This window comes from Suncus etruscus, chromosome 4, assembly GCF_024139225.1.
Source record: "Suncus etruscus isolate mSunEtr1 chromosome 4, mSunEtr1.pri.cur, whole genome shotgun sequence".
Lineage (NCBI taxonomy): Eukaryota > Metazoa > Chordata > Mammalia > Eulipotyphla > Soricidae > Suncus > Suncus etruscus.
The window spans coordinates 18,174,334-18,199,738 of record NC_064851.1 but is presented as its reverse complement, the minus strand read 5'-3'; the positions used below and the strand labels follow the sequence as shown (position 1 = coordinate 18,199,738).

Here is a 25,405-nt window from a genome sequence, read left to right as displayed (position 1 = left end):
CTACCCGGCCCCAGCCTGAGGGCTTTTGAGGGCATGGTGTCAGGGATAACAGTCCATAAAGGGGTCCTGCACCTGGTGATGTTCTGGCAGCCAATTACACTAATCTTTATACTATCTGCCTGGACCCTGCACTTTCCACATTTACTTCATACCTGCCAAGGAGACTGTATAATGGCAAAGCTATTGAGAGTTTCTATAGGAGTTACTTCACACCTAGGACTTCAGACAGTCTCCAGACTGAAGAGGCAGCTACTGACAGGCCTTTGCCTGTTTCCCATGGATTGTGCCTGGTGGGGTTTCCATCCCAATCAGAAAGGCACTCAGGTCAGGAGCCTGACTATACAAGGACACTAGCAACAGAAGCAATTGTTTCCACACTATTTACTGAACTTACTTGGTGGCATCTACCAGGCCAGCCTTTTATTATGATGATGATTTTATGACATAAAGGATCATATCCAGGGTTTCACATGTGCAAAGTAAGTGCCTTACTGCTGACAGGCTATTATTTTAAAGGTTTTTCTCTTTCTCTTCTCATACAATTCCCCGTGGGAGAGAGTACTAATATTTACACATTTCCTGAATGTCACTCCTCAGGATATTTACTGGGAAATTTCACCACTATCCACGTATAAGCAAATTTTGTGACTTCATATTTTCTAACAGCTGCATAGTAGTCCATTGTATAGAGGTGCTGCTGGTTCTTTAGCCACTCATCTGTTGTTGGGCATTTGGGATGTTACCAGATTCTGGCTATTGCAAATAGCACTGCTATGATCATAGGAGTGCAAAGGCCATTATTGTATTGTGTTTTTGTGATCCTCAGGTATCCCTAGGAGCGGCCTTGCTAGATCATATGGAATTTCAATTTCTGTTTGTTTATTTTTTATGGTTTTTGCGCCACGTGTGGTGACACTCAGGGGTTATTCCTTGCTATGCTCTCAGAAATCGCTCCTGGCTTGGGGGAGCATATGGGACACTGCGGATCGAACCGCAGTGTTTCTGGGTTAGTGAGTGCAAGGCAAATGCCCTACCACTTGTGCCACTACTCTGGCCCCATATTACCAAATTCTTTTTTTTTGTTTTGTTTTTTTTTTTTGTTTGTTTTTAGGGCCACACCCATTTGATGCTCAGGGGTTATTCCTGGCTAAGTGCTCAGAAATTGCCCCTGGCTTGGGGGGACCATATGGGATGCCAGGGGATCGAACTGCGGTCCTTTCTTGGCTAGCGCTTGCAAGGCAGACACCTTACCTCTAGTGCCACCTCGCCGGCCCCATATTACCAAATTATTTTTTTAAGGGGTAAAATATATTTATTTATACTGATGACTACAGCATTGGTGAAAGAAACAGAAGGCGACACAATTAAAAGGAACCCATGTTTTGGGACTGAAAGAATGAACACTACTAAACATTATTCACATTGCCCAGTCATCTATATACAACACAATTCTTATCAAAATTACAGTAGCATTTTTAGTGAAAATAGGAAAATCCTAAAATTTATACAAAATCATAAAATACCCATAAATAGCCATACCAATATTGAGACAGAAGAGTAAAGCTGGAAGCATCACAATCCCCAACTTTCAACTTTATTAAAAAAATATATAGTAGGGATCAGAGATTAAGACACTTGCCTGGCATGTGGCCTACTCTGGTTTTATCCCTGGTACCACATATGGTTTCTTGAATACCAATAGAGATATTTCTGAGCATAGAGTGATTTCTAGAAACAACAACAACTATCAACAATAACATAGTATGCAAAACAATAAGGTACTGGAATAAAAACAGACACATAGATCAATGACACAGAACAGAGTCCAGAAATAAACCAACAATTAGTCAAATATTTGACAAGGAAGTCAAGAATAGGCAATAGTAAAAGAATTTATTCAATAAATGGTTCTGGGGAAACAGTTCTGCTATTCACACCTAAGAGAATAAAACTGCATCTCTTTTATTTCACTCACAAATATTCTCTAGGTAGGTTAAAGTCCCTAATGTAAGACTTGAGAGTACAGAACTAGTATAAGGAAAAAATAGGGAAAGAATTGCTTGAATGGATTGTATCAATAACTTTTTGGATGTGACAGTAAAAGTACCAGAACCAAAGCAAAAGTTGTCCCAAATTCTTTAATAGACATCCAAGGCCTTCCTCCAAGAAGACTGAAAGTTTTCAAATTTGACACTGACCATTGAGTTCAATTTAAACCATTGCCTAAGTAACTGTGGTAGCATTCTCTACAATTGTTTTACATGCATATTGTCTGGGTTTTTATGTGCCAGTACCCTAAATTTACCATCTTAGCCACCTAGAAAATTAGTCATCATCATGAATTCTGAAGCTCTAGACTCAGATCTAGAGTCAGATCTTGGTGTCAACTCAGTTTCTCCTTTTCTTTTACTTGTATTGTAAGTACCCCGCTTAGCTTTGATAGCAAAGGCTCATCTGGAAAGAGACATCACTTCAAAGATGCTATCTTGAGTAAACTAATGAGGTGCACACTTAGGTAACATGCAGGCCACCTGCCACCATCAAGCCTCCATGGTTCCAGGATCCTGGTTGGTTTCTTTCACTGACCACAGCATATATTTGCTTCCCCCATTTTTTCCTCTGCACATTTTGTGTGTGTATATATATACATATATATATATATATTTCCTTCAAATCTACCAGCAATTAGCCCATAAGAATCCAGAAACTTCCTTTCTATGTCAATGTACACATACTTAAATCATCTATGTACATATTCTCCCCTCTCTCTTCCTGACCTTATGTTAGCTATACTGTGTTTGTCCAGGTTCTGCAAATAAAAAGACTTCCTGACCTCACCTCTCGTTTCCATATAGTTACTGTCAAAAAGTGTTTTAAGATCTTAAAAAGAATGTCCAGGTCTATTTCAAACACAACATTTGTTATTGATAGGCCAAGAATGACATAAAACACAAGCTCAACCCCATTGGGTATTTCTACAACTCTGAACTTTACTATTTAAGGAGAGTGGGAGTTAAGAATAAAGAAGAAGATCACTCAGAGGTATCAGATCAAGTATCTCAAAGAGGTGAATAGAATTAATGTCTTATTAATTAATTAATATTAATTAATTTATAGGATTTCTTGATCCTTGGCTGATGTGAAAATGACTGTGTAGTATCTATGTCTATAAGTATGTGTGTATATATGCATAAGAAAGCATGTATGTGGTTTGGTGTTTACATGAGGGAATTGTGAACAAAGTGTTTTGTGGTTATAAATATAAGCTTGTGGCGACATCCACACAATTATGAATAAAGTTTGTATATGTTGACATGTGTGTAAAGGTATGTGGGAAGCCTGTGTGTGAGGAAGCATATATAGCAGACATAGGTATTTGTGCAGATATGTGTAAGCAATATGTATGTATTGTAGGTATATACATATACAAACATGTGCATGTATGACATATATATCCAGGCATGTGTGTGAAGGTATGTGAAGGGATACAGATATATGTGTATGTATAGGAATATAACTATAAACATATGTATTTATGCCAGGATTATTTTAGCAAGAGGGAGAAAGTCTTGAAGAGATGGTTGTGTTTTTTTGAGTGTTTTCTGGGGAAAATAAGAGTAATCACTGTCGGGGCCGGGCGGTGGCGCAAGAGGTAAGGTGCCTGCCTTGCCTGCGCTAGCCTTGGACGAACCGAGGTTCGATCCCCCGGTGTCCCATATGGTCCCCCAAGCCAGGAGCAACTTCTGAGCACATAGCCAGGAGTAACCCCTGAGCATTACCGGGTGTGGCCCAAAAATCAAAAAAAAAAAAAAAAAAGAGTAATCACTGTCCATGCATGAAATTCCAAACCATTATCCAGGGTGTGCCAGAAAGCTATGTTTATAGAGGACACATATTCTGGGGCCATATGAATCTGTTAGTATATTGGTGACCCATCTGCCAGCTGTTGTATCTCATACAGCATATTCTGTGGGGGCTGCATGGATTTGAGCCTGCATGATTGCGAAGTGCCCGGCAGCTCAAGGGGGCTCTGTGTGCACTGCTGGTATCCTCTGTGTGTGGTGGTACCTTGGCCCAGACACTGCAGGACAGGTAGAGCCTGTCTGCTGCTGCCTTGTATACTCCAGTGTCAGAGGTGGTAGAGTGAGCAGAGAGCAGGAGCAGATTAGAAGGATCCCAGCTAGGCAAGAGTCCAGGACAATCCATGTGTGTTTCCCCGCAGAACTCCAGCATGAAGATCCTCCTGCTGTTGGCAGTGATCATGGCCTTTGGTAAGAGTGTGCCTGGGTCTCTGGTAATGAGGGGGACTGCACAGGATGAGGGGCAGGGGAAGAACCCTTAGCTCAGTTTTTCTGCCCCTTGTTTCAACTCTCCCTAGGAAATGAAGTGACTTGTGGGAGGGGTCAACAGAGAGAGGTTGAGAGGGAAGACAGAGATGCATTGACACCAACCATGGCAATTTCCTTTAGGTCTGCTGCCAGCCCATGCGACTTTGTGGGATTTTGTACACATGATTAATAAAGTAACTGGAAAGCGTGCAGTAATCGATTATGGCTTCTATGGTTGCTATTGTGGCTATAAAGGCAAAGGATCCCCCAAGGATGCAACAGACTGGTGAGGCCACCCCAGCCCTTTCTTCTCTCTGGATAATTGTAGCCCTCAGTAGGACTAAGGATTCAAGAATAATGCTGTTTTCCTATAGACAGGAGGGCTCAGCTGAAAAGCAGCAAACATGTTAAAAATGCTCTAGAATATTTTTATATCACAAAACACTACCCTTGTTCAAAAATGATCTTAGTGTAGAAGACTCTCTGGAATGTTGAGAGGCCAGTATCTAATGGGGTTTCTTGCTGTGGGTGCTTTTTTTTTTTTTTTTTTTTTTGGTTTTTGGTTTTTGGGCCATACCAGGTGGTTCTCAGGGGTTACTCCTGGATGTCTGCTCAGAAATAGCTCCTGGCAGGCATGGGGGACCATATGGGACACCGGGATTTGAACCAACCACCTTTGGTCCTGGATTGGCTGCTTACAAGGCAAACACCGCTGTGCTATCTCTCCGGGCCCATAGGTGCTGCTTTGAACAAGAATGTTGCTATAACCAGCTGAAGAAAAATGGGTGTGAAACCATACGTCTGAGATACAAAGCTGATTACAAAGAGAAACAAGTCACCTGTGGTAAGCAAGTGTTTATGCCCCAACCCAGTCCTCCTGTGTGCAGGACATAGTCATAGTGCTGGACATAGAGATAGGGATGCAGGGGCCAACGGTCTTTCCCCAGCTCCTGGCTGAGTGTGAAGTGAAGACAATGAAAGACAATATGGCGAGGAGTCTGATATGAAATAAGCAACAAGAGGTGCCCTTCCTATTATGTATGTCCACATCCGCTTGGGGTTACTTCAAGCTGGGTCAGGGCCAAGGGTCTGCACAGAGCAGGGCCCAAGAACCGCAAAAGAGTTGCCACAGTTCAGTCACCTCACCACTGTGTTCTCCCCCGAGGACTGTCTCTATGGGTAGAAATTCCATACGTTAGAGGTGTGGACTGGATGAGTGAGTGGAAGCAAAGTGGAGACTGAAGGGGGAACACTGGAGAGAAGAGGTTGAAGGGTGTGTCCTGAGCAATATATTACTCATTGTGTAACTGCAGTGGCTCCATGTGAATACCATGAGTGGTATTAGAGAACCATGGGGTCTCACCCACCATCCTAGGCTCTGTCTGGTCAGAAATAATCCCCCATCCTGAGCTCTCCCAAGGGTCATCGATCTTTAGCAGCTTCAGTGACAGCAGCAGGATATTTAGGAATCAGAGATGGGCGTGTGTGTTTGTGGGGTGTCTCCTTTCACAGAGCAAATTTCAGGGAGAGGGGGTACAGGTGGGCAGCTTCACCAACCAGCCTCACACCATGACCAGCCTTCTCCCAATTTCTTCTCTGCCCTTCTGGCTTTCTACATCCATGCTATCAAGGCAGATACTGCAGTCGCAAGCATGGTGAATGGTGACCTCCTCCTTAGCATAGAAACCTGCTCTAGGGCAGGACTCTTCTCAGAAGTGGCCCAGGCTTCCCTTTAGGACTCTACACACAGCAGAGCTTAGCTTTGCTTAGGCACTGTAATGAGAAGGTGACAGTTGTAGTTTTAGGTGTCCCCAAGGCTGTTGTGTGTCCCCTGCATAGGGACCTCACCTCCTGAGGGTTCCATTTCTGTCTCCTCTCAGTAAGAACAATTTGGAAAACAAGTGTTTGTCTCACAAGGGAAACTTCTGGAATTCAGGGGAAATATTCAAAGAAGCATGGAGTACTAACCACCACTTATGTGTTTGCTTTCTTATTTCAGTCGATCAGGACTCGTGTAAAAAACAACTGTGTGAGTGTGATAAAAAGGCTGCCCTCTGCTTTAAGAACAACATTCGCAGCTATAATAAAAGGTACCAACTCTACAATAGGAAGAACTGCAGTGGCAAGGCCCCCCAGTGTTGAGAGCCTTATTCCAGCAAGAAGCCAGCCCTGACTTCCCTTCTCTCATACCTTTCTCTCACCCTTATCAAGTTGTCTGAAAATATAGAAATACCCTTTTCCCTGCCCATCCCCCTATTCCCACAGATAAACTGAAAACTGGGTGCTGGGGTTTCGGTTCTTTTTTCTTCTGGAGGCAGCAGTCTCTGTTTCTACTGTTCTGCCTCCAAGTCTGTCTTTCTACTTAGCAGCAGCAGCCGTATCCCTGGAGGTGACTCTAATAAAGTAGCTCATTGGAAAATTGGATATGAGTGTGAGTGCATGGGTGTACAGACCCATTTTTGTTTGTGTGAGGGCAAATGGCATCAGACACTAGACTGGAAGGGGCTAAAAAGCACAGGCTGTGTGGGACTGGATGTGAAATCCTAGGCCCCCTACTCTAAGCCTAGATCCTCTTCTAAATGGAGGTGACTTGGGTTCCACTGCATGGAACATGGGAAGGAGAATAGATGAGGTGGCACTAGCTGTGTTCACACATCACAGTCATCATTATCACAAGTGAAATTCGGGGGCCAGAGTAGTTGCACAGCGGTAGGGCATTTGCCATGCATACTGATCTAGAACGGACCTTGGTTGAATCCCCCGGCCTCTCATATGGTCCCCCAAGTCAGGAGCAATTTTTGAGTGCATAGCCAGGAGTAACCCCTTCACATTACAGGGTGTGGACCCAAAACAAAAGCAAAACAAAACAAAAAAGTGAAAGTCAGATATCTTCCTAGGTAAGATCTATTGTAGGTGGTACTTGGTGGAAAAGGGGCATGACTCTTGATGTTTGGGAGAGTTTCTGACTTCTGTATTATCTATTCTGTGTTGCCAGCCTTGTGAAGGGAGTCCAGTGCAATGCTGGACACCAGCATTCCTCACGGAATTCCCTTATCCAGTGCCAGTCCCTGGACAGGCCTCCTTGAGCAGAGATTTCAAGGGAATCCTAGTTCATACTCTACTACAGTCTCTGGAAATTCTTTTATTTTTTGTTTAGTTTTGTCTTTGGGCCACACTTGGGTGCCCTCAGGAGTTACTCCTGGATCTGCTCTCAGAAATCACTCCTGGCAGTTTTGGGAGACCATATGGGATACTGGGAATTGAATCCAGGACAACAATGTGCAAGGCAAAAAGCCCTACTAGCCATGGTCATTGCTCCAGCCCCCAACAATCTCTGAAAAAATTTTTTTAATTTAATGGCTTTAGTTAAGCACATGGTTACAGATTTGTTCATTGCCCTCCTCTAGGGTAAGCTATTATTATTTTTTATTATTTTTATAATAATAGATGCTCAGGGGTTACACCTGGCTAAGCACTCAGAAATCACCCCTGGCTTGGGGGGACCATATGGGATGCTGGGGGATTGAACCACAGTCCTTCCTTGCCTAGTGCTTGCAAGGCAGACACCTTACCTCTAGCGCCACCTCGCCAGCCCCTATTTTGTTTGTTTTTAATTTTAAATTTTATTGAGACCATTGTGAATTATAAGTCTTTCATAATTGTATTTCAGACTTCTGGTGACAGTGAATTAGGGCCATTCTCACAACCAGTGTTGACCTCCATCTACCATATCTCCACCCTTAACACCCTGACTCCCAGTGTAGCAGGTCAATGTTTCTGTTTAGCTTGTTATAATTTGGGTCTCTTTTTTTGTGGGGGGCACAGTCAGTGACACTCAGGGCTTACTCCTGGCTATGCAGAAATCCCTCCTGACTTGGGGGACCATATAGGACACTGGGATTCGAACCACCTTCCATCCTGAAACCATCAGAAATTCCTCCTGGCTTGGGGGACCATATAGGACACTGGGATTCGAACCACCTTCCATCCTGGATCAGCTTCGTGCAAAGCAAACACCCTGTTGAATTAATTAAATTAATAAAAGTCCTAGATGGTTGTGGGTGATGGTGGATGGATGGTGAGAACTTTCTTGGCCAGCCTTGGCACCTGCAGCTTCTTTGGCCTGGTGGGTATGAGGGTTCAGGATAACCGCAAAGAAATGATCCACAGGCAGTCAGTTGAAGTTAGGAGACATGCAGCTTTATTAAAGGCCCGGCCCGAGCTTTTGTCTTAAATTAATGAGTCCTATTGTTGGTAGGGGGATGGTGAAGCCTTTCTGGGCTCCACACGGCTCCTGCAGCCCCTGTGGCCTGGCTGGTCTGATGGTTACAGGGTGAGGGTGTTGAGGGTGGAGAGATTCACAAAGCAGTCAGATGAAGTTTCAGGAGTCAGCCAGCTTTATCTCATGGTCCTAACTGCCATGTATACCTCCTCACCTGGCCTCTATACTAAGCCTTTTCCTAGCAGCTACTTCTCTACTTCTTCTGGCTCTCTCGGCCTCTGCCTCCCTTTCAGCTGCTTTTTCCAGACTTCCTAACTGGCTTCCAGGCTGACTAACTCCCTTTGGTGAAGTTACTGCTGCTGCTTCTTTGATGATGCTAAATTGCTAATGCTAAATCTGATGCTGAATTGGTGATACTGAATCTGATGCTGAATCTCTGATGATGACGCCTCTCATACACTTCTCTCTCCAAGTCTCCTTCTTATCCCCTTCTCTCTCCGCCCATGCAGACTCCTCTCCCCACCCATTCCAGGTGTGGGCAGTTTTGATCATTCAGGTGGGATAAATAATAATAAAGTGGGGGAGGGGATACCCACATTCGATGGAGAAGATGGAGGATCCAAGACTAGGCTAGGAAGCAGCAGCTTTTAGAACTTCCAGCACCCGGGTTACATCCAAAATAATCAACTTTTTTTCTAGGCTAATCTTTTGACTCTATTGCATCGGTCATTGTTTTACTACTTAAATTGTGTTTTATCTCTGTGTATCACATTGTTTTGTTTTATGCCTAACTGCAAACAAAAAAATTTTGTATCTAATTTTAATATTTGTTTGCACAATTCTGGGGAAATGCATTTTAGTTGAAAGTTCTCAACTTGGGGCCGGGAAGGTGGCGCTAGAGGTAAGGTGTCTGCCTTACAAGCTCTAGCCAAGGAACGGTTCGATCCCCCGGCGTCCCATATGGTCCCCCCAAGCCAGGGGCGATTTCTGAGCACATAGCCAGGAGTAACCCCTGAGCGTCAAATGGGTGTGGCCCAAAAAAACAAAAAAAAACAAACAAAAAAAGAAAGTTCTCAACTATCCTGCTGAATGTTTCCCAATTGCTATGTTGTATATCTTATGTAATAATTTTATACATATATCTCTGTTGTATCCCGGTTATAGACCTATCAATAATGCTTCGGTAATAATACAAAAAAAAAGGTGGAGAATGTGGATATTCCCTCCCCCACATTTATTATTATTTATTCCACCTGAATTATCAAAACTGCCCACACCTGGAATGGGCAGGTAGAGGAGTCTGCATGGGGGGGAAGTGGGGATAAGAAGGAGAGTTAGAGAGAGAAGGGTATGAGAGGCATCATCAGAGATTCAGCATCAGAAACTGAGCATCATCAAAGAAGCAGCAGTAACATCACCAAAGGGAATTAGTCAGCCTGAAAGCCAGTTAGGAAGCCTGGAAAAAGCAGCTGAAAGGGAGACAGGCCGAGAGAGCCAGAGGAGTAGAGAAGTAGCTTCTAGGAAAGGCTTAGTATAAGAGGCCATGTGAGGAGGTATACATGGCAGTTAGGACCATGAAATAAAGCTGGCTGACTGCTGGAACTTCATCTGACTGCTTTGTGAATCTCTCTGCCCTCACCCTGTAACCATCAGACCAGCCAGGCCATAGGGGCTGCAGGAGCCATGTCGAGCCCAGAAAGGCTTCACCATCCCCCTACCAACAATAGGACTCATTAATTTAAGACAAAAGCTCAGGCCTTTAATAAAGCTGCATGTCTCCTAACTTCAACTGACTGCCTGTGGATCATTTCTTTGCGGTTATCCCAGCCAGGTCGTAGGGGCTGCAGGATAAATCCACTTAGTTTTTCACATTTTGCCTTATATTGAGTCAATTCAAGTGTCTTTTCAGAGGGGAGCACATCTGGAGATTTCTGTGTCTGGATACATAAGCTTCTGGGAGACTTCTGCCTGCCCTTTTCAACTGTATTAAAAGCTGTATAAGAACTTTTTCTTGAAGGAACTTTTCCAAGATTTTCTACTAAGTGGGTGTGTGCTCTGGGCACTGTAGGCTTCAAAAACAAAGATGCTGAAGAGCCATTCTGAAAGACTGGTTTGGGAGGTTTTTCCTCAAACTTGATGAGAGCATTGCCCGCAGGAGTGGACACACACTTGATCCTCAGCAGAGTTGGGGTCCCATCAGAACTGCTGCTATTCCTCCTCAAATAAGAAATGGAAGGCACCCATTTGGCTTTTGGAGCAGGCATTTTCTTCAAACTGGAGGAGTCAGGCTTAGATATACTACCAGAAGCGGTTGCAGGTTTTGAAGCAGAACCCAAAACTAGAGAACCATATTCAAAGTTATCCTTCAAAATTTCCTTTTCCAACTTTTTTTTCCACTGGTGCCCCATTTTCTTTTTCACCCTCATTATCAAAGGTCAATATTGGAAGCATATGTCAGTTGTAAGCAATCTGGTCTTTCCATTTTAACTGGGACTAGGCTTTTGATCTAAAAAAAACGGAGCCACAGGCCCAGTGACTGAGTAAGAAGAACTTGCTTTGTCAACATCTTCCTGATTTTATTTCATGGCAGATGTTGTTCTTGGAAGCTTGTGTGAAGAATGAGTTGTAACGTGCACAGCCTGGCTCGTAATGAGTTTAAGTTGCTGCTTATGTGTTTTGTTAATTAGGATTTCTACATTTGTGTTTGCATTCAAGTTAGATCTTGATTTTTTTTTCCCCAACGTTGTCAGCTGTTTTGAAGAAGATACGGATGATGGTAATGAGATGCTGGTTAAAGGAGGTCTGAATGCAATCTTATATAAAACAGGGTCTTTGGATGGCAACACTGACCTAGATACGACTTTTGCTTTGACATTCTTGAAGTTTGGTCTTGGGTAATTTATAATTTTAGTTTTCTTAACTTTGTTGCCTACAGAGATATTAGTTTTGGTTGGTGATTTTCCTAGAGTAGGTTTAGACATATTTGTAGAAGTACCCTACAAGTTCGATAACTTTTTAAGCTCCCAATTGATTCTTTCGACTTGACTACAGTTTTCTGTTGCTTTAAGAGGTGACATAGAAAAGGTGGAATTTGTAAGTTTTAGGACTGGCGTTGATGTAAAATCCTTGCTGTGTTAACAATTGCGTCATTTGAATCCCAGCTCTGTTCAAATGATGAAGTCACTTTTTTTCTGATGGGCTACTCACGATCAATTCTTTGGCATGATTTTGGATTCCCTAATCCTCTTCAAATGAGATAAGTGGTGTCTGATTAACCACAGGGACTCAATTCTCAGCATACAATATTTGGGCTTTAATTGAATCAAAAATTGGCCCTGATGAAAGGAATTCATCATCTCTGACACAACTGGATGTTGTTTCTCTCTTAGATGTTGGCCAACGTCCTTTAGTCCCAATGAGCTCTGTGAATGCATCTCATTATTGGGTTCACCTTTGGATAAACAAAAGAGCTTTTGTAACACAGATCCACTGGAATCACCCATACTATCAGAACCTGGTGTTGAAGGCTTTTTCTCTTTCTCTCCAACTAGTCTTTGCTGTGATCCACCTGTGTGCTCACATGTCATCTTTCCTGAAGAATGTTGATGCTGATTTTCAGAATCTGGAACAAAAACATCAGTTTGCATTATCACATCAGCAAAAGCTGTGTACATTGCGTCTTGCGCTGTTGGTGTTGTGATGTGGGGGTTTTCACACCTGTCTCTAATGCAATTCATTTTTCTTTCATGCATCTTATCAGAACCAGGCTAAGAGACAAGGCAAATGGGATACAGATACATTTTCACTTTCCATGCAAATTGGTTGCAGACTTCCAGTGGCACGCAAAGACTGATTCTCTGGAGTGGGAGGGTGTAATATGAAGGTACAGTTTGCTTTATCTTCCGGGTCAAAGGTTTAGTTTATCGGCAAGCCAGAGTTTAAATCATTAGATCTTCACATGAAAGGTTCAACTCTCCGGTCCTGAAGGGATTTCAGGGAATAAAGGCAATCTATGTACTTGGAGTCCTCTGTATTTATAACATATGCTGAAGGCTGACATGTGGGATCCTTATGCATATCTACTATCCCTTTACTAATGAAATCATTTGACAATGTTTGGTGATCAAGTGTTTTAACATGCTGTGGGTTTGAAGAAATATGTTGACCGAAGTCCATGGCAGAGCTGGTTTCATGATCAATCACCATGTCATGTGGATTGGCAGGACTCCAATTCACATAATTCGATGAAGTCTGTGTAAGTGATTTTTGGTTGCATACATAAATATTTTCATTTTTATCAGTGATAAATAAGGGTTGCAATTCATTTTCTTGTCTTGTCATCCGAATTATCATTCATCCTAAAAATGAACTTTAAAACTTTGCAATTTTATTTTATTTTTCCTTTTTTTGTGGGGGGGTCACAGCCGGCAGCAATCAGGGGTTACTTCTGGCTCTACGCTTAGAAATTGCCCCCGGCAGGCTCGGACGACCATATGGGATGCTGGGATTCAAACCACCGTCCCTCTGCATGCAAGTCAAACGCCTTACCGCTGTGCTATTTCTCCAGCCCCAAAAAACTTCGCAATTTTAGTTCATGTTTAGATCATTTCAAATGAGAGGGAAGGAAAAACAGTCCATCTCCTCATTTTCCATCACAGGTGAAAGCATCTTGTTTAAGACGATTTGAAATCGAAATGATTTGCTGTATCCTCGGGATGCTGGCTCGGCTGCCAGTTGGCTCGCTCCTGGGTCCCGATCTAGTGTGGGATACCCACACTAGCACCATATGTGGCGTCTAAGCTAAACAGTCTCTCTGTACCCAACCATCTCTCATCTCCCCATTCTGCCTCCTCCTCCTCAAGCTTCTGCTGAATCTCCCTTACACCCTCGAGGAAACACCTTTATTAGCAACCACAGACCCCTCTCAAACAGGTAAGGTAGGCAGAAGTTGGGGAAGTTGGTTACAACAACCTACTGCTGTGCTATTGCTCAGACCCCAGTTTGAGCCTCACATGTGCAAGGTAAATGCCTGCTGACAGGCTTTTCTCTTTCTCTTCTCATAGTATCCCCTGTGGGAGAGAGTACTATTATTTACAGATTTCCTGAAATGTCACTCCTCAGGATATTTACTGGGAAATTTCACCACCATCCACGTATAAGCAAATTTTGTGACTTCATATTTTCTAACAGCTGCATAGTAGTCCATTGTATAGTGGTGCCATTGGTTCTTTAGCCACTCATCTGTTGATGAGCATCTAGGTTGTCACCAAATTCTGGCTATTGTAAATAGCACTGCTATGAACATAGGAGTGCAGAGGCCATTATTGTTTAGTATTTTTGTGATCATCGGGTGTATGTATCCCTAGGAGTGGAATTGCTGTATTATATGGAATCTTAAATTCAGTTTGTTGTTGTTGTTGTTTTTGTTTTTTGGGCTACACCTGGTGGCACTCAGGGTTTACTCCTGGCTATGTGCTCAGAAATTGCTCCTGGCTTGGGGGAGCATACAGGATGCTGGGGGATCAAACCACGGTCTGTCCTGGGTTAGTGTGTGTAAGGCAAATGTCCTACAGCTTGCACTACTACTCTGGCCCAAACATTACCAATTTGTTTATTTTTTTATATAAATCTTTACTTAAGCACCATGATTACACGCATGTTTGTAGGTGGGCTTCAGTCATATCCCCCCTCACCAGTGCAACATTCCCACCACCAATGCCCCCTCCCCCACCCATGCCTGTGTTTGTGACAGGCATCCTAGTTCTCTTATTCTTTAACACTGTCATGCTAGTTGTTAGTGTAGTTATTTCCCTAACAGCATTCACCACTCTTTGTGGTGTGCTTCAAATTGTGAGCTGGTCCTTCCGGCCCTTCCAGCCCTTAAATCTATTGTTTCTGGTCCTTATTACAGTAATGTCTTTAATTTTTCTTAAAACCCATAGATGAATGAGGCTATTCTGTGCCTATCTCTCTCCCTCTCACTCAATATAATAGATTCCATGTACATTCACATATAGGAGAATTTCATGACTTCATCTCTCCTGATGGATGCATAATATTCCATTATATATATGTACCACAGTTTCTTTAGCCATTTATCTGTTGAAGGGCATCTTGGTTGTTTCCAGAATCTGGCTATTGTAAATAGCGCTGCAATGTATATAGGTGTGTGAGGAAGGAATTTTTGAATTGTATTTTTGTGTTCCTAGGGTATATCCCTAAGAGTGGTATAGCTGGATTATGTGGGAGTTCAATTTTCAGTTTTTTGAGGAATCTCCATATTGTTTTCCATAAAAGCTGGCCTAGACAGCATTACCACCACATTGAATAAGGATTCCTGTCTCTCCACATCCTGCCAGCAATATTTGTTCTTGTTCTTTGTGATGTGTGACAGTCTCTGTGGTGTGAGATTTGTATTCATTGTAGTTTTCATTTGCATCTCCCTGATGATTAGTGATGTGGAGCATTCTTTCATGTGTCTTTTGGCTATTTGTATTTCTTCTTTGAGGAAGTGTCTTCATTTCTTTTCCCCATTTTTTGATGGGATTATATTTTTTTCTTAAGTTTTGTCAGTTCCTTATATATTTTGGAGATTAGCCCCTTGTCTGATTGGTATTGAATGAATAGTTTCTCCCATTTTGTGGGTGGCTTTTGTATCCTAGGCACTATTTCCTTTGAGGTGCAGAAGCTTCTCAGCTTAATATAGCCCCATCTGTTTATTTATGCTTCAACTTGTTTGAAGAGTGTTGTTTCCTTCTTTGAGATGACTTTAGTTTCAATGCCATAAACTGTTTTATCTATGTGTTGTTCTATATACCTAATTGTTTCAGCCTGATATCAAGGTCTTCAATACATTTGGATTTGATCTTTGTGTATGGTGTTAGTTGGGGGTCTAAGTTCGCATTTTTGTAAGTGGCTAACCAATGTGCCAACACCACTTGTTGAAGAGGCTTTCCTTGCTCAATTTTGAATTTTTTGCTCCTTTATTAAAGATTAGTTGAATGTATGTTTGAGGAATATTGTCTGAATACTCAAGTCTATTCTGATCTGAGGATCTGTCTTTATTCCAATACCATGCTGTTTTAATAACTATTGCTTTGCAATACAGTTTAAAATAGGAAAAAGTAATGCCTCCCATATTCCTTTTCTCAAGGATTGCTATGGCTATTTGTGGGTGTTTGTTGTTCCAAATGAATTTCAGGAGTGTTTGATCCACTTCTGTGAAGAATGTCATGGGTATCTTTAGAAGGATTGCATAAAATCTGTACAATGCTTGGGGCCCGGAGAGATAGCACAGCGGTGTTTGCCTTGCAAGCAGCCGATCCTAGACCAAAGGTGGTTGGTTCGAATCCCGGTGTCCCATGTGGTCCCCCGTGCCTGCCAGGAGCTATTTCTGAGCAGACAGCCAGGAGTAACCCCTGAGCACTGCCGGGTGTGGCCCAAAAACCAAAAAAAAAAAATCTGTACAATGCTTTGGGGAGTATTGCCATTTTAATAATATTAGTCCTGCCAATCCATGAGCAGGGTATGTGTCTCTATTTCCTTGTGTCCTCTCTTATATCTTGAAGCAGGCTTTTGTAGTTTTCTTTGTATAGGTCCTTCACCTGTTAAGTTGACCCCAAGATATTTGAGCTTGTGGGGCACTAATGTGAATGGGATTGTTTTTAGATGTCCATTCCTTCCCTATCATTATTAGTTATAAGAAGGTCACTTAGTTTTGCCTGTTAATTTTGTAGGCAGCCACTTTGCTATATGAATCTATGGTTTCTAGGAGCTTTTTGGCAGAGTCCTTAGGGTTTTCTAAATATGTTATCATGTCATCTGCAAACAGTGAGAGCTTAACTTCTTCTTTATCTATTTGGATGCCCTTGATATCTTTTTTCTTGCCTAATTGCTATGTACTATGTTGAATAGGAGTGATGTGAGAAGGCAGCCTTGTTTTGTGTCAGATTTTAGGAGAAAACTTTTAGTTTATCTACATTGATAATAATATTTGTCATTGGCTTGTGGTAGATGGCCTTGACTATATTGAGAAAAGTTCCTTTCATTCCCATCTCAATGAGGGTTTTCTTTTTAAATCAAGAATGGGTGTTGGGGGGCCGGGCGGTGGCGCTGGAGGTAAGGTGCCTGCCTTGCCTGCCTTGCCTGCACTAGCCTAGGATGGACCGCGGTTCGATCCCCCGGCATCCCATATGGTCCCCCAAGAAGCCAGGAGCAACTTCTGAGCGCATAGCCAGGAGTAACCCCTGAGCGTCACAGGGTGTGGCCCAAAAACCAAAAAAAAAAAAAAAAAAAAAAAAAAAAAAAAGAATGGGTGTTGGACCTTATCAAATGCTTTCTCTGCATCTATTGATCTGATCATATGATCTTAGTCTTTCTTTTTGTGATATGGTGTATTATGTTGATTGCTCAATGGATGTTAAACCATCCTTGTATTCGTGGGATGAAACCTACTTGGTCATGGTGAATGACTTCATGATGATGCATTGAATTCTATTTGCCAGAATTTTGTTGAAGATCTTTGCATCTGTGTTCATCAGGGTCCAAATTCTTTTAATAGATATTCAGGGCCTAACTCCAAGAAGACGGAAAGTTTTTAAATTTGACACTGACCATTGAATTTAATTAAAACAATTGACTACATAACTGGTAGCATTCTGCTACAAAAATTGTTTTAGATGCATGTTGTTTGGATTGTAATGTGCCAGCCCCCTAAGTTTTAACATCTTCACCACCTAGAAAACTACTGTCATCACCATGAATCCTGAAGCTCCAGACTCAGAGTCAGATCTTGGCGTCAACTCAGTTTCACCTTTTCCTTTACTTGTATTTGTAAGTACCCCACTTAACTTTGATAGCAAAGGCTCATCTTCAAAGAGGAATCACTTCAAAGAAGCTATCTTGAGTAAACTAATGAGGTGCACACTTAGGTAACATGCAGGCCACCTGCCACCATGAAGCCTCCATTGTTCCAGGCTCCTGGTTGGTTTCTTTCACTGACCACAGCATACACTTGCTTCCCCACTTTTATTTTTCTCTGCACATTTACATATATATAAATATAATATACTTATATAATAAATATATATTATGTAATATATAAATATAATATAAATATATAATATAATAAATGTAATATAATATTATATAAATATAATATAATAATATATAAATATATATATATATTTCCTTCAAATCTAAAGGAATGAGCCAATAAAAACCTAGAAACTTCCTTTCTATGTCTATGTACACATACTAAAATCCTTCATGTGCATATGCTCCCCTCTCTCCCTGACCTTATGGTAGCTGTACTGTGTTTGTTCAGGTTCTTCAAATAAAAAGCCTTCTATCTCACCCTAAAACCTCACCTCCAGTTTCCCTATAGTTACTGCTAAAATGTTTTATAATCTTAAAAAGAACCGCCAGTTCTTTTTCAAACATAATATTTGTTATTGATAGGCCAGGAATGACATAAAACACAAGCTCACCCCCATTGGGTATTCCTACAACTCCAACCTTTACTATTTAAGGAGAGTGGGAGTTAAGAATAAAGAAAAAGATCACTCAGAGGTATCAGGTCAAGCATCTCAGAGAGGTAAATAGAATTTATGTCCTATTAGGAATTCTTGATCCTTGGCTGATGTGAAAGTGACCTGTAGTGTATATGTCTATAAGCATGTGTGTATATATACATATGAAAGCAAGTATGTGGTTTGGTGTTTACAAGAGGGAATTGTGAACAATGTGTTGCGTGGTTGTGAGTATAAGCTTGTGCTGACAGCCTCACAATTGTGAATAAAGTTTGTATATGTTGACATGTGTGTAAAGGTTTGTGGGAAGCTTGTGTGTGAGGAAGTATATATTGCAGACATAGGTGCTTGTGTAGATATGTGCAAGCAATATGTATGTATATTAGGCATGTGCATATAGAAACATGTGTATTATGGGATATATCCAGGCATGTGTGTGAAGGTATGTGTGTGCAGAAATATGTATATATACAGGAATATAACTATAGACATATGTATTTATGCCAGGCTATATTAGCAAGAGGGAGAAAGTCTTGAAGAGAGAGTTATGTTTTTGAGCATTTTCTGAGGAAAATAAGAGTAGTCATTGTCCATGCATGAAATTACAAACCATTATTCCAGGGTGTGCCAAAAAGCTCGGTTTATAGAGGACACATATTCTGGGGCCATATGAATCTGCCAGTATATTGGTGACCCATCTGCCAGCTTATCCTGTGGGGGCTGCATGGATTTGAGCCTGCATGATTGGGAAATGCTCAGAAGATCTGGGAGGGCTCAAGGGGGCTCTGTGTGCACTGCTGGTATCCTCTGTTTGGTGGTGCCTTGACCCAGACACGGCATGGCGAGTGGAGCCTGTCTGCTGCTGCCTTGTATACTCCAGTGTCAGAGGTGATAGAGTGAGCAGAGAGCAGGAGCAGAGCAGAAGGGTCCCAGCTAGGAAAGAGTCCAGAACAATCCATGTGTGTTGCCCCACAGAACTCCAGCATGAAGATCCTCCTGCTGTTGGCAATGATCGTGACCTTTGGTAAGAGTGGGTCTGGGTCTCTGGTAATGAGGGGGACAGCACAGGATGGGGAGCAGGGGAAGAACCCTTAGCTCAGTTTTTCTGACCCTTGTTTCAGGCTCTCCCTGTGAAAGAAAAAGGGTGACTTATGGGAGGGGTTCACAGAGATTGAGAGGGAGGACAGAAATGCATTTACTCCAACCATGGCAATTTTCTTTTAGGTCTACTGCCAGCCCATGGGGCTTTGTGGAATTTTGGAATCATGATTAATAAAGTAACAGGAAAGAATGCAGTAACCGATTATGGCTTCTATGGTTGCTATTGTGGCTATAAAGGCAAAGGATCCCCCAAGGATGCAACAGACCGGTGAGGCCACCCCAGCCCTACCTTCCCTCATAATATTTATGAGCCCTCAGCAGGGCTGTGGTTTCAGAATAATGCTTTTTTTCTATAGACACAGGAGGGCTCAGCTGTAAAGCAGCAAACATGTTAAAAATACTCTAGAATATTCTGATATCACAAAATACTATCCTTGTTCAAAAATGGTATTAGTGTACCAGACTCTCTGGAATTTTGAGGCCAGCATCTAATGGGTTTTCTTGCTGTAGGTGCTGCTTTGCACATGACTGTTGCTACCGCCAGCTGATGAAAAAGGGATGTGGAACCAAAGGTCTGAACTACAAAGCTGATTACAAAGGGAACCAAATCATCTGTGGTAAGCAAATATTTATGCCTCAACCCAGTCCTCCTGTGTGCAGGACATAGTCACAGTGCTGGACATAGAGATAGGGATGCAGGGGCCAGTGTCTTGCCCCAGGCTTCTGGCTGTGCGGAAAGTGAAGACAATGAAAGACAATCTGGTGAGGAGTCTGATGTGGAATAAGCAACCTACTTATGTCTACATCTGCTTGGGGTGACTTCAAACTGATTCAGGGCCCTTCCCAGAAGAGCAGGGAGCAGGGTCAAGAAGCACAAGGAAGTTGCCACAGTTCAGTCACCACAGACACCTTACCAACTGGCCATCCCTGGGCACTATCTCCATAGGTAGGAATTCCACAGCTCAGGGGTGTGAGGACACTTAAAAGAGAAGTCCCTCCCTAGAGCAGGTTTCAATATGTTAACGTGGAGGTGGCCATTCACCATGCTTGGGACTGGAGTATCTGCTTGGTAGCATGGATGTAGAAAGCCAGAAGGACAGAGATGAAATTGGGAGAAGGCTGGTCCCTAGTGTGAGGCTGGTTGGTAACACCTGTACCCCCTCTCCGTGAAGTTTGCTTTGTGAGGGGAAACTACCTCACAGTCATCTCTGATCCCTGAACATCCTGATGCTGTCACTGAAGCTGTTACAGATCCATGACCTAGGGAGAGCACAGGATAGGAGATAGTTTCTGATCAGACAGAGCCTAGGATGGTGGGTGAGATCCCATAATTCTCTAATCCCATTCATGGTATTCACCTGGGACCACTGCAGTTCCCATACTGAGTAATACTTCAGGACACACCCTTCAACTGCTTCTCTCCAATGTTCCCCTCAGTCTCCACTTAACTACCACTCACCCAGTCCTTATGCTTTCTTTTATGACTATGCGCACAGAAGAGCTCAGTTTTGCCCCAGGCACATGTTATGAGAAGGTGATAGTTGTAGTTTTAGGTGTTCCCAGGCTGTTGTGTGTTCCCTGCATAGGGACCTCAGCTCCTCAGGGTTTCATGTCTGTCTCCTCTTAGTCAAGACAATTTGGACTATAAGTGTTTGTCTCATAATGGAACCTTCTGGAATTCAGGGGAATATTCCAAGAAGTCATGGAGTACTAATCACCACTCACCTGTTTGCTTTCTTATTTCAGCCAATCAAGACTCATGTAGAAAACAACTGTGTGAGTGTGATAAAAAGGCTGCCCTCTGCTTTAAGAACAACAGTAGAAGCTATAATAAAAAGTTAAAATACTACAATAACAAGAACTGCAGTGGCAAGGCCCCCAAGTGTTGAGAGCCTTATCCCAGCAAGAAGCCAGCCCTGACTTCCCTTCTCTCATACCTCCTTTCTCACCCTTATCAAGTTGCCTGAAAATGCAGAAAAACCTCTTTCCCTGCCCACCACCCACTCCCCTGGGGTTTTGGTCTTTTCTCCCTTCCAGAGGCAGCAGTCTCAGTTTCCACTATTTTGCCTCCAAATCCATCTTCCTATCCAACAGCAGTAGCCCTATCCCTGGACATGACTGAATAAAGTAGCTCATTGGAAAACTGGATGTGAGTTTGTGCACATGAGTCTATAGCCCCACAGCTGTTTGTGTGAGGGCAAAAGGCACCAGACACTAGAGTGGAAGGGGCTTAAAAACAGAGGCTGTGTAAGACTGGATTGAAATCCTAAGCCCCCCCACTCTAGGCTGGATCCTCATCCAAATGGAGGTGACATGGGAACAAAGGAGGGGAACAGATGTGGCACCGGCTATGTTCACACATCACTGTCATCATTATCACAAGTGAAAGTCAGAGTGTCACTCCACCAGTAAGAGATGTTGCAGGTGGTAGCTGGTGGAAATAGGATCATGACTCTTGATGTTTGGGGGAGTTTTGGTCTTCTGCATTATCTGTTCTGTGTTGCTAGCCTTGTGAAGGGAGTCAGTATAGTGCAATGCTGGGCACCAACAGACTCCTCATGGAATTCCCTTATATAATGCCAGTTTCTGGACAGGCCTTCTTGAGCAGAAATCCCAAGGGTGTCCTAGTTAATGCTCTAATGCAATTTCTGAAAATTCTTTATTTTATTTTTTGTTTTGTTTTGTCTTTGAGCCACACTTGGGTGCCTTCGGGTGTTACTCCTGGATCTGCACTCAGAAATCACTCCTGGCAGGCTTGGAGAACCAATTGGGGTACCGTGAATTGAACCTAGGTCAGCAATGTGCAAGGCAAAAATCCCTATTAGCCATGGTAATTGCTTCAGCCCCCAACAATCTCTAGACATTCTTTTTTTTAATTTAATTTATTTAAGTACCATGGTAATAAATTTGTTTATTGTTGGTTTAAGTCATACAATGTACACCATCCTTCACCAGTACACCCTTCCTGTCACCACCACCAATTTCTCCTAATTCCCTCCCATCTCTTACCCTCCACCCCTGTCTTCCTCTAGGGCAGGCTATTGTTTTTTTTACTTTACTTTATTTTATTTTATTTTATTGAGACCATGGTGAATAACAAGTCTATTGTAGTTGTATTTCAGGCATGCAGTAACAGTGAATTAGGGTCATTCCCACCACCACTGTTGACCTCTCTACCATAGTTCCCAGCAAACATCCCATACCTCCACTCTTAGCCAGTTGAACAACTAGTTTAAAAGGTACATTTTGTGTTTAGCTTGTTATAATTTGATTCTCTTGTATTTATTGTTGTTGACTTTGGCTTGGGTATTTAGATCTGACTCTTTTTTTTAACTCAGTGCTCCTGAGACCACTAGGACCCTGAGTCCAATCCGCTTTTTATTTTTCCAATTTGTAGAAGGATAAAGAATATGTGAGGCCAAGAAAAATTCAATTCTAAGGTTCTATGAAAAAGGCAGGAGCCTCTATATAGAATATATATAAAAAAGGGTTGGGGACCAGGTGTGGCAAGATTTTTTTTTTTGTGCATAGGAACAGTAAACGTTGGGGAAATTAGAAAGAAAATTTCATTGGTCTAAGAGATACAGGAAGTATGTAGAACAGGCTATTTTTAATAGAATGTGATCCTGCATTCAATTTGGTGTTGAGACTTACAAGTTATGCAGCTGGTTTTAGCCACTTTGAGTGTTACTCATGTTCCTATTATCCAGGGTTGTGCTAGAATAGATAGTTCTGCTTCTCTAGTTCCAGCCACATCTGATATTTTATAGTCAGCACTATTGGGAATGGATTCCTGCACAAAGCACTGAGCGGCTCATATATTTGTGGGAACGCTCCCAAGCTGTTCTTCTCTGCTCAGAAGTCACTCCTGGTGATTTTCAGCCAACTTGACTGATGGCTCAATGTGAGGGCCTGAGAGCATGGTGTCAGGGATAACAGGTCATAAAGGGGTCCTGCACCTGGTGATACTCTGGCAGCCAGATACACTAATCTTTATACTATCTGCCTGGACCCTGCACTTTCCACATTTACTTTATACCTACCCAGGAGACTGTATAATGGCAAAGCTATTGAGAGTTTCTATAGGAGTCACTTCACACCTAGGACTTCACACAGTCTCCAGACTGAAGAGGCAGCTGCTGACAGAGGGCCTTTGCCTATTTTCCATGGGTTGTGGCTGGTGGGGTTTCCATCCCAATCAGAAAGGCACTCAGGTCAGGAGACTAACTATACAAGGACATTAGCAACAGAAGCAATTGTTTCCACACTATTTACTGAACTTACTTGGTGGCATCTACCAGGCCAGTTTTTATTTTATTGTTTATGATGATGATTTTGTAATATAAAGGATCATATCCAGGGTTTCACATGTGCAAAGTAAGTACCTTACTGCTGACAGGCTATTATTTTAAAGGCTTTTCTCTTTCTCTTCTCATACAATTCCCCTGTGGGAGAGAGTACTAATATTTACACATTTCCTGAAGTGTCACTCCTCAGGAAATTTACTGGGAAATTTCACCACCATCCACGTATAAGCAAATTTTGTGACTCCACAGTTTCTTTTTTTTTTAATTATTTATTTATTTTTAATTATGAGAACAAAGATGCAAAAAAGAGGACAAGGTAAAGTTACAGAGGAAGGACAATCACCCATAAACAGAATTCTCAGAAGTCCCCTTGCTGATATCTTAACTTTGAACTTTCAGCCAAAGAACATTAATAAAAATAAAACAGAACCCATGTACAATTACTTTGTCTCTCAAGTCCCCAAATTGTAATACATAATATTTCTTAGCAGCACACAAAGCAATCTAAAGCCATAAAACTTATGTAATTCTTTAAACATTGAAGGCATAGTATTTTTTTACATTTCCATGCATATGCATATTAGTTTAAGTTAACCTCAAAAGTTTAAGTGGGTTGTTTTTCTTAAGGATTAGAGTCAAAGGAGCACAGTAAAAATGGTGTTAGAGTGGCACTTATTGTTTGCATAGGCCCACCAAAATATGAGGGACATGGAAAGGAAAAGCCTTGGCCTAAATACAAGGAGACCATACCCCTGAAATTTCCTGGCATAAGACCAACTCTAGGCTCCAGGCAAACTAGTTAGTCCAATTCAAGTCTTTGTTTGTAGTGCCAATACACTTTTATTTTTCACAGTCTCTGTTGTTGGTATCATGTTTCTGTATTAAAGATCCTGGAATCTGCATATCTTACATTAAAGTCAGGATGTGGATCATCCTCTTGTTTCACCTCACAATTAAAGGGCAATGCAGAGAGCCTGGTCCTGTAAGCAGGTTGCTGTTTTCAAGTCTTCTTAGCGTTAAGGGAAGTCTCTTTTGAGCAAGTCGATGTCAGAGCAGCGGTAAGATCTACCCTGTGGAGGATTGCTTCCAGGTGTTGTTATAAAAAACCTTGGATGTTTCGTAGATAGCTTCCCTGATTCAGGGGTGAATGGAAAATGCCCATTCTTCTGAGGCCTGTGCCAGGTCATTATGTCAATGTTTAGGGTGTAAAGTCCCATTGCACTACAAAACTTGTGTGTTCCAATCTCTATTAGATAGGAACTTATTTGTATGTATAGTATTTTCCCATTTTAATGTGCCTATACAAACAAGGAACAATGTCACGTGGCGTTATTGCTGTATATGGGGGCAGTAAGAACAAGTCCAACAATCCCCATGACATGGTTCAATCATAAGCATTAAACTGAGGGACTCTTTCATTGAAATTCCTTATTGAACAGCTCACAAAGACGAGAAAAGATAAAAAGTAGGTAGAATTGTCACTGTATAAGTTTATTTAGTAAGAGTTATAGCTGTCAAAGAAAATACACATAAAATATTCAAAAGACATATGTGTCCATTTTATGTCTTTTGAAATAGTTGGGGGTTGTTAAATCCAATGCATGACTTTGGTCTGTGATTAGGACTGTGCAGTACTAAAGTTAAAAAGAGTAAATGTGGGGTAATGATGGTTGGGGGTGAGAAAGTTAAGGAGTAAAAATGAGCTGTGTAGGGGTGTGCGAAAGGGCAGAATACAAAATGGTCATTCTGCATACACAAAACATATCTTAAGGATAGGGAATGCTATTAATATATACAAATATATACAATATATATTAATATATACAACCCCCCCACGCGGTTTTGAACATGTAGACTGGCAAGAAATTGCCAGTGACTGCCTTAGTGCAACCGAGCAAATCTCAGCACACCCCAAGT

General features: G+C 42.0%; 2 protein-coding genes and 1 pseudogene across 2 annotated transcripts; 2 read left to right on the top strand and 1 right to left on the bottom strand.

Moving 5' to 3' along the window:
- The first annotated feature begins 4,231 nt into the window (after positions 1-4,231).
- LOC126006989 (phospholipase A2, membrane associated-like) lies at positions 4,232-6,470 on the top strand. Its single transcript, XM_049772521.1, has 4 exons — positions 4,232-4,271; positions 4,470-4,614; positions 5,066-5,172; positions 6,328-6,470. The coding sequence occupies exons 1-4, from the start codon at positions 4,232-4,234 to the stop codon at positions 6,468-6,470; spliced, it is 435 nt and encodes a 144-aa protein (XP_049628478.1).
- Positions 6,471-10,301: 3,831 nt separating this feature from the next.
- On the bottom strand, positions 10,302-12,403 carry LOC126006988 (microtubule-associated tumor suppressor 1 homolog; annotated as a pseudogene).
- Positions 12,404-19,064: 6,661 nt separating this feature from the next.
- LOC126006645 (phospholipase A2, membrane associated-like) lies at positions 19,065-21,070 on the top strand. Its single transcript, XM_049772139.1, has 4 exons — positions 19,065-19,104; positions 19,305-19,449; positions 19,692-19,798; positions 20,928-21,070. Exons 1-4 carry the CDS (start codon positions 19,065-19,067, stop codon positions 21,068-21,070), a joined length of 435 nt encoding a protein of 144 aa, XP_049628096.1.
- The last annotated feature ends 4,335 nt before the right edge of the window (positions 21,071-25,405 follow it).

Bases quoted from the DNA above. Each gene is read 5' to 3' on its own strand.
- LOC126006989 (XM_049772521.1), top strand. From the start codon at position 4,232: ATGAAGATCCTCCTGCTGTTGGCAGTGATCATGGCCTTTG. The intron at 4,615-5,065 runs GTGAGGCCACCC...CCGGGCCCATAG, and splicing joins CCCAAGGATGCAACAGACTG to GTGCTGCTTTGAACAAGAAT. The intron at 5,173-6,327 runs GTAAGCAAGTGT...TTCTTATTTCAG, and splicing joins AGAGAAACAAGTCACCTGTG to TCGATCAGGACTCGTGTAAA.
- LOC126006645 (XM_049772139.1), top strand. From the start codon at position 19,065: ATGAAGATCCTCCTGCTGTTGGCAATGATCGTGACCTTTG. The intron at 19,450-19,691 runs GTGAGGCCACCC...TTCTTGCTGTAG, and splicing joins CCCAAGGATGCAACAGACCG to GTGCTGCTTTGCACATGACT. The intron at 19,799-20,927 runs GTAAGCAAATAT...TTCTTATTTCAG, and splicing joins AGGGAACCAAATCATCTGTG to CCAATCAAGACTCATGTAGA.